We start from the raw sequence: 9,344 nt of genomic DNA on the forward strand, positions 1-9,344 counted from the left end.
ATATCCCTTTTTTAAATCTGGTTTACTCCTCTACTAGTATTCTATCATTATGTATTTATAATTTTCTCATCTTTTTTATTGTTTTATCTTTAATAAAATAATAAAAAGAAAATATATAATTTCCTTTTAGTTTGGCTTTTTTTTTTCTCATTTCCAATTTCCACCGGGGAACAGTAAAGTATTTCTGATTCAGATTTTTATTAACTTATCTTCATCGTTTTGTATGTCATGTTTTTTGTTTCTTTGTACTTGGTACCTGGTTTTTCCTGTTGTAAAATTTTGTGAGATTTTCAATAGACAATTCCATAGTTACACGAGAGTAAAGAGATCAGATAATTATTTACACAGATTGAACACCAGGTGTCAGCATAACGCAGTGTATACTGAACAGTGGCTGCACCAGGTCTCAGTCAGTCAGTCCAGGTTTTGTGTCTAGTTGTGATTTACATGTTCAGGATCAGAATTATTTCTTGTTTATCAGTAAAAACAAACTCCCAGCCCGGCTTCCTTGCGATGGTTTTGGAAGGAAGAATATCTTGTGATCTGATCAAAAGCTCCAGAACAGCTACTGAATGGACTCTATACAATTTTGTCAAATTTGATCCAAAACAGGTTTGCATTTCTTCGAGTATGACTTGCCAAATAAATGCCACAGCTTGCCCTGCAGGATCCAGAAATTCACACAGCGTCCTGAAGATCTGCTTCTGATGGTGTGTCCCACATACCTGGAATACACGCATAAATACCAGGGTTTAACTGCTGATTTTATCCATTGTAACATACCAGTTGATTTTAATCTTTTGATTTTCCACATTCTTATTGTAGTATTGATTAATTGGTTACATTGCCAATTCCTCCACTTTTAACAATTAACCATCATTATTTTTATGTTGTTTATTCCTCCTTTATTGCTGTTTGATTTTACTTGGGTTCACACACTTGGGTTTCTCGGACCCAAAACACAATTCTCTCATCCTCATCCTCTTGTTGTGAGGTTTTAAATAAATAAGTAGATAAATAGATAATTAGATAAATAAACCAGAATAGCACAGAATAGCAAGGAACAAAAGTCCCCTTAAAAAACACATTTAACCTCAGTAGATCCAGATTTTTACTTGGATCTTGAAATGTCACAGACTCATAAATACCAGTGTCCTAATGTCTGATCTTACGTTGTCTTGAGTTTTCAATCAAGATTCATCAATTGTACTTGATAAATCGCAAAATGTTGAAAAAATCTCACAATGCTAAAGAAAGCAAAAAATAAAACCCTGGACCTGCCCCCTGATCTGGCTCTGAATGTCTTTCTTGACCCGTATCACATCCTTCCACCAAGTTACATGGTAATCCGTTCAGTAATTATTGCATAATCCTGCAAACTAACAGACAAATGCAGACGAAAACATAACCACCTTGGCGGAGGTGATAAATGTCTCAATTAAGACTCACTCACACTTAAATGTATAAACTGTCACTAATTAGCTTCCTCAGTTCGTAAACTTTACACTTTTACTGGCAAAAACATTGCAGCGGTGAGAGAAGTCAATATATTTGTGAGATGAACATATCATGGTCTCAGAGATGTAGATGTCATTTCAACATCCAAACCGATAATCTTTCATTCTGAGACTGAAACTGATCATATCTATCCATCGTCTCAGTGGTGCAGCACTTTGCTGAGAAGGAAGTGAACAGACAAGTGATGACATCAACAATAAAAGCTAATGTGGTGCATGCTTCGACAGATATAGATCTCTGGTGTATGTCAAAGCTGCGAGCAGGTAGAGTTTGCACCCTGCTGATCCCTCTCCTGGTATCTCTGGTGGGGGGTGACAGAGCATGGTGTTTTACATCCCTGGGGAGCAATAACACTTGTGTGAATTATTTATGTTGTCCCTCTCATCTGCATGGCTTTTCTCTGAGTGTCGGTTGACTGGTCCCATTTTCAATCCTGCTACAGATTGAGTTTTTATACAGGAGGAGAGGGTCGGAGGTCAGTGTGAGAGGGGCTCCTGTGTCAGGGAGGTCGTGGGGAAAGGGAGGACACCCCGTTGTTTAAAACGTTCTACAGGCAGTTCCCCCAAACACCATCCGAATACCTCCACTGCATTGTGTCTGATGTTCTTCAGGCGGCTGAGTGGGCGTCGAAGACATCATGAGGACCCTGCTGATGGGGACCTCGACCCCCTACCCCCCTCTGCCCTGCCCTCTTCACCATCCACACATATGCTAGTAGGACAATAAAGGACAATGGCGGGTACTTGAAGTTAAGTTGAAAGATGACTTGGGGAACTGGCTATTGTTAGTGTTAAGCATTGTTACCGTAACAATGTCCCTGCAGAGGAAAAGAGCTCCAGGTTTTAATGAAGGAACAGAAGAGAGGAGAAGAGGAGGGGGCCTCATCTGAATTTTATGGGACCAGTATTTTGTCTTTCTTTCCTTTTGGCCTGGATGAAATATTACCAGCGTAGCAGATTGAGGACTGGTCCACTGTGTAATTATAGGATGTGAGGTTATAGGATATAAAGGCTGTGCTCACTGCCTTGTGGGTAAAATAACGTGTTATTTTAGATTCAGTACATAAACTAATATCACAAGGTTCAGACGTGATCATTTTCTTTTCCTGATTTATTTAATCTGGTAAAAGCCACTTAATTAAAATCTGTCTCTGGCCGAGAAAATGCTGCACTATAAAGCATCGTTAATGCATTAAACCTGAACAACATAAACAGGTGATTATAGATCAGTAGACTTGTGACAATAACAATGACTCTTACTGCAGCATAATGCGGGTATGTGACATCAAACTGAGGAAGGGATGGGACAATGTTTTGTGATGGAAGTCACAGGTGTAATCTTTAAGTCCGAGCCAAGTTAAATCCAATATCAAGTAAATGGAAACACTGCAAACTCCATCAGCTTGACCAAAAGCTCCAAACAGCTACTGAATCTGTTTTCCCACCCAGGGAAAACAGATTTGGGTTTGGACCATCTCCAGACAGGAAGATCTCCAGAGCTTTCAGGTGAGAGGTGGTGCCTGAGTAGATCACGCAGGAGGTAGGATATGATGTATAAATTCTGCTGCAGGGATTACATGTTTTTGTTTAGAGTACAGCGACATAAGACATCAACTTTCCAGGTTGATATCCTTGTCTGCATCTTGCACATGTATGGCTTCTCTTTTTCATCCTGAGATATCGGCATTCTCGGTCTATCACATGCTAGAAATGTCATCAACACTTCCAAACGTATATTTTCCAGACATTTTACTGCTGTACTCTCACACTGAGCCCCTTGTACCTCTTTCAGACCCTATACAAGGGGGGATGGTAAAAACTGACTCGGACATTTGTGTTGTCACCTACAGTTGAGTGCAGGTCTGAAGGCAGCTTAAAAAAAAATTCTAAAGAGACTTTAGTTGCACTTATACATTGCACTTACATGTAGCACATGGTGGTTTTGCATTTGAAGTTAATGTACTAACATGATGCTTGCTGTTCTGGGTTTCTACCTTAATAGTTGAATGCACTTATTGTAAGTCGCTTTAGATAAAAGCTAAATGAAATGTTACGTAATGTAAAAATGGTTCTTGTGGTGAGACTAATATGTCAACAACGTAGGGCAAAGAACAGATTAAGAATGGATTAGTTCTTGTGAAAATGGAAAATGAGCAACCACAGTTTCCTGGCACCTGGGCAGACTGCATACACTGATGAAGATCTTGTGATATGATCAAAACTCCAGATCAGCTACTGAATGGAGCCTGTGGGCAAACAGCAACAGTCAAATTAGGTTTTCAAGAGCTTAACAAACGTGTTGTCTCCTGCTGGGACAACGTGATTGGCTGCAGTTGATTGGCGTCTCTTGTCAGGAATATGAAGACTTGACCCATGGACACTATTTTATAAAAACATACTGTTCCTTACACCAGACGTGGAGAGGGCATTGTGCAGTCAGGGGCGTGCGTTTGACCTCAAGCCTGTCACTGACAACAGATGTCCAACACTAATCAGTGTCATTAACTCAGCCTAAATATGACTGGGGATGCTGCACTTTTTGTCTCGTCCACTGAGATGCTTAGTTAAGGAGAAGGGACGCACGCTGTGGAACCAAATTGATCAATGTGTCAGAGGAGGAGGAGGTAAAGGTCACGGTTGTCTACGATTGTGACCCGGCGTTGTCTGGTCATGAGATGTTGGTGAACTTTGACCCTCTGCTCGCCAGTGAGGATAAAGAATTTGTTCACAGAAGACAATATGTTTATAAATCATCTCTGCTTAAACTTTGCCTGATTCAATGTGGTTGTATCCTGGTTGGTGTCACTGTGTGCACATGTGTTTTACGAGGGTGGTCTTTTTCCTGTCAGCTGCTGCGGCCTGTAAATAATGCGCTAAGAGGTGTTTGTTGAGGACTTTAACTCATGTGTCGCTGAAGCTGCTTTCTCTCACTGTAAAGAAGATTACTCACTTCACCACCACCTGCAGGACGAATCTGTTTGTGTAGTTGCTGTGTGAAACTGCAGGTCATTTAAACATCCCATACAACCACTGGAATTAAATGCACCTCTTAGCTTCTGTATAAACTTGTATCAGGATGCTGAATATGGAAATGAAGGACTATTTGCACTTAATTCTCATCTTTTGTGATACAAATAAAGAGTCCTGATTATGTAGTTCAACAAATCAACAATCGGCTACTTCGCAAAACGGCTCCACAGCTGTTTTGTCTCCCAGTTTGAAATAAACTCAGACTTTACTTCAAGTTTTATTGGAAAAATAGACTGAATTGACATAAACTAACCTTTCATGCAGACAAAACTGTTGAAAAACCGATTAAGGAGTCTTTAAGACTTCTGAGGTCTGCCAATTTTAACAGGATTAAGGGAAAAGAGGATCAGCTAAAAACTAATGTTTGCCATCAAGGTTGAGACGTGACAGCTTTACCTCAGGATGAGGATCACACAGTCATGTCTCTGGATGCAGCCAGACACTGTGTTGTTGACTGCCTCAAATCTATTGTGTTGTTATAGTTAATCATGAATGATGTGCCATGTGGGAGACATGTTAATCGTGCTGGGACGCAGTGGTAAATAAATTACAAGGTTACATAAATGAAGCTATAAAACAATGAAAAACATTTTACTGCAAGAAAAATGATTTAAATGTAAAAGTCTGAAAAGTGTTGTTAGTTACATGTACTCAAAGTAATACAGTGAAAAATTTATTATTATTTGATTATGTAGAAATCTTTGACTGAATTATTCTTTATAATTATTCTTATTATTTTCTTAATGTTTTTGTTGTTTTTAATCATCATTTCTGAGTATTATTATAATATTATATATTATGATATTGATGAAACTAAGTATGGGATATGTGTATTATTATTAATATTTTCTTAATATTTTTGTTGTTTTTAATCATCATTTCTGAGTATTATTATAATATTATATATTATGATATTGATGAAACTAAGTATGGGATATGTGACAGTGATTGTGACCATAGTTGGTGTTGTAGACGGGGCGGAGCTGTGCGTCTCCCTCCGCCCCTGATGCACCGAAGGGGCTTACCCGGATCTACCGCTGCAGATATTTCCCAGGCTCCTCCCTGCGCCTTATAACAGGATATCTCACTGGCGCGAAAAACGCACTGTGTGGCTTTCTCTTACGCATTGTGGGCTGAAACCTAGATCCTGTTGTCTCAGCCCCGGCGTGTGTGCGTGGCCCCTTTTGTTTTTTCTTCTGGTTTAAAGAGAACTCAAAGAAAAGTAGTAGCAGCACGTCTTTAAATCCAGTCTGACCTGGCGGATCCTTTACGCGTCTGATCACCGTGTACTCTTTGCTCTTTGGCTGCTGCAGGGGGGTTTCTCATGCCCTCGTAATTCACGTTGAGATTTTCTCTGCGGAGAAGCCGGTGAGTACAGTTTGATACCGATTGCTTTTTTTGAAACTTTCCGACGAGGACTTCTCTGTGCGCTTTTACGCAGACATAGTGTGGCACTTTTCTTATTTCCCTTTACCGGTTCTCGGCTGCTCGCTAGAACAAAGCGCAGCCTTCATTTCAGGAAGCACAGCCCTAATGGTTCAGCAGTTTCCCGCAGTAAAACTAAAAGTGTGCAGCCTCCTCGTGTCCAAATCACCTCATTCAGAACTTGTTGTGACTTATAGCTGGCGTTAATGTACAGACTATATATATATATATATATAGACGTGGATTATGTAATAACCCTGTGCGCCTTGGACAGTCTGCAAAGAGCATCCACAAGATCCAATCAATTATTAATGTGGTCTGTTTGTGGAAAGTAGGCTGTTGTGAAACACAGACAGGGGATGCGATGTCCTAATTACCCATGATGGAGACTTGAAATGTTATTATATCATGTGATGGATGGGAGCTACTTTTTAAAGGACCATTACTAATGACTGATGTTCCCCTCAGGTTGAACAGGACGTTCTCCACAGAGCTGATATCTGATCCTTTTTGGGAATAAACTCTACCAGACTTGTTACTATCTGGAAACATGGCGTTCGACTGTTTCCAGCACTATTTTTTGGATGATTTCGACACCGAGGAGGACTTTTACAAGTCGACCGCGCCGAGCGAGGACATATGGAAAAAGTTCGAGCTGCTGCCCACCCCTCCCATGTCTCCGACCCGGACTCTTAGCGGCGCTGCCCTGCACCTCTCGCCGGGAGACAAACTCAGCTGGCTGTCCAAGGTGCTGGGGCAGGACGAGGAGTGCGAGGGTCCCTTCATCCCGGACACGGAGAAGCTGTTCGGGAACCTCAGCTCCATCATCATCCAGGACTGTATGTGGAGCAGCTTTTCCGCCAGCAAGCAGCTGGAGAAGGTCAGCGGGAGAGTGGCGGCCACCGCTGCCTCCCCGGTAGCGCAGATCTCCGTGAGACCCAACAAAGCGCAGTGCGTCTCCACGGGTGGCCCGCTCCCCGCCTCGGCCACAGACTGCGTCGACCCGGCGGCTGTTCTCACCTTCCCGGCGAGCAGCTGCAGGAAGCCGGCCTCGTCAGGCTCCGAGTCTCGCTCTGATTCCTCTGGTAAGGAAGCAGTCATGCTCTAAATTGCCCCACCCTGCCCCGGCCTCGGGATTATATTGCCCTCTAACAATGCGTAATTTGGAAAACATGGGCTGCAGTTGCATAACTGTGGTGTGTGGTGCAGCGGGGTTATCAAGCGCAGCATAGTCACTTTAAAGCTGGATTTACACGCTCCCCCTCACAATGCGCCACATGTTTGATCTGCGGTCTTTTAAAAACCGCGCCCTCGCCACTTCTGCTTGAATTCCTCCTCATTCAGTATCTTCCAGCAGCTCTGCATTACAATCAGAGTGCGGTAGAGGGGCGGGGTGACCGGGTCTCCTGGTGATTTATCACTACTACTATACAAAGTGACAGAGCATGAGAGGAACTCCTTACCATTCCCAAATTAGACTGAGAGCACTGCTCAATGACAAAGGCTTAAAGTCCAGATTGTTTGGCATGAATGAACAATGAGCTCCTGCTTTACCCTCCACAGACAGAGGGATACTGATCTGCGCGTTTTAAAGGAATGCACTTCCTTGTAGTCACTTTAGTTAAAGTTTGATTAAGCTGAGGCATCTGAAGCATTGACGTATTTTGTAAAGGATGCTATAGAAAAGTCTTTCTTGCAAACCCTGTAAATGTTGCTGAATAAATTTTCTATGTAATGACAGATGATGAAGAGGAAATCGATGTGGTCACCGTGGAGAGCAAGCAGAACCGGGTGCGGCTGGTCAACGTCAGAAAGCCAGTCACCATCACGGTCCGGGCCGACCCATGCCCCAAACGCTTCCACATGTCCGTCCACCGGCAGCAGCACAACTACGCCGCCCGATCACCAGATAGTGAGCCTGAGGATGAAGACGACGATGATGATGATGATGACGACGATGATGATGATGATGATGAGGAGGAGGAAGAAGAGTATGAGGAAGAGCCTCAAAGCAAGCGTGCCTGCACAGCATCCAGCCAGCAGGTTCGTGGCTCCCAGCCCACCTCTCCCTCAGAGTCCCCCCAAAACTCAGACGCAGAAGACACTGACCGCAGACGGAACCACAACTTCCTAGAGAGGAAGAGGAGGAACGACCTCCGCTCTCGTTTCCTCGCCCTGCGGGATGAAATCCCCGGCCTGGAATCAGCTAAGACCCCTAAGGTTGCCATCCTGACACAGGCGACGGAGTACCTTGTGGAGCTGCACTCAAGAGAGAAGCGGCAGCTCCTGGAGAAGAAGCGCCTCAAGTCCCGTCAGCAGCAGCTTCTCCGCAGATTATCTGAGCTGAAGCGCTCCTGAGACTCTGTCACAGTCAAGAACATTTTTGAAAAGCTACAGTTCTTTTTCATAACCACATGCCTCATGTGAATAGCCATGGAATGAATTTTGTGTGGAACACGTTAATATTGCTGTGGGCTTCCGCTGAATTGACAGTGCTGGCCTGTGAACCTGTCACGGGGAGGAGCAGTTAGATCTCTGTGTGTTTTATATTTTTCTTTGCACAGTGTGTTAATTTGGAACACGGAGGCTTGAATTAATTTACTTTTATAGCTATGACCAAGATATATCCTGGTATGTTTTGATGGGGGACTGAGAAATGGTTGTTAATAGTTACCAGTGTGATGCCTGTATCCTTCAAGGTGTGTGTGTGTATGTGGAAGCAGGTTGGGGGGGTCTTCAGTGCACACTTGAGTGAAGTGTGAATGCCTTTCTGTGTACATACTATTGAATGAGACTGATTGTGCGACTGATTGTGTGATGTACAGATTGTCTTGTAAATAATAGCTTATTGCTCCTGATGAAGGAGAAGGAATCAAGAGTTGTCACCGGGTATAGCTCCTCTGTTTAACGGGCCACCAGGCGCAGGGGAGCCTCTATTTTGTTAAGAAAATAGGAAAACTGACAAAAAAATGAAAAAAAGGAAGAAAGTAGCACTGCTGTACTTTATATTCACATGTCACTTTGTGATTTCAATGCTTCTCCAGATTTTGGTTGATTTTTTTTTTTTTTTAAAGCATGCTAACATCAACAGCAACATTAAATTTTTATACCATGTTTGCTTAAAAAGAACTGTCTTTGGTTTTTATTCAAATACTACACCGTATTTTACAGCTGTTTTCAGACGTCCACTAAAGTCTGGAAAGAGACAGAGAACACAAATGTCTGAGTCTCTTTTCCAGAACTTTTCCTGCCAGTTAACTAGTAAAATATCTGGATAACACTCTACAGATGCAGCTTTTTGGTGATCAGGGCCAATGCCAGTGTAGATATGCTGTTTGTTCCTGACCCAGGCAATATCCTGCTGCGTTTTTC

The 9,344-nt window shown here is 42.7% G+C and overlaps 1 protein-coding gene across 1 annotated transcript; it reads left to right on the top strand.

Annotated features, from left to right (window-relative positions):
• The first annotated feature begins 5,630 nt into the window (after positions 1-5,630).
• On the top strand, positions 5,631-9,098 carry LOC109628205 (protein L-Myc-1b-like). The gene is made up of 3 exons (XM_020085196.2): positions 5,631-5,915; positions 6,441-7,057; positions 7,714-9,098. The coding sequence occupies exons 2-3, from the start codon at positions 6,523-6,525 to the stop codon at positions 8,328-8,330; spliced, it is 1,152 nt and encodes a 383-aa protein (XP_019940755.2). The 5' UTR covers positions 5,631-5,915; positions 6,441-6,522; the 3' UTR covers positions 8,331-9,098.
• Positions 9,099-9,344: the final 246 nt, after the last annotated feature.

The sequence above is a fragment of the Paralichthys olivaceus genome, chromosome 12 (assembly GCF_024713975.1).
Source record: "Paralichthys olivaceus isolate ysfri-2021 chromosome 12, ASM2471397v2, whole genome shotgun sequence".
Lineage (NCBI taxonomy): Eukaryota > Metazoa > Chordata > Actinopteri > Pleuronectiformes > Paralichthyidae > Paralichthys > Paralichthys olivaceus.

Bases quoted from the DNA above. Each gene is read 5' to 3' on its own strand.
- LOC109628205 (XM_020085196.2), top strand. From the start codon at position 6,523: ATGGCGTTCGACTGTTTCCAGCACTATTTTTTGGATGATTTCGACACC. The intron at 7,058-7,713 runs GTAAGGAAGCAG...ATGTAATGACAG, and splicing joins GTCTCGCTCTGATTCCTCTG to ATGATGAAGAGGAAATCGAT.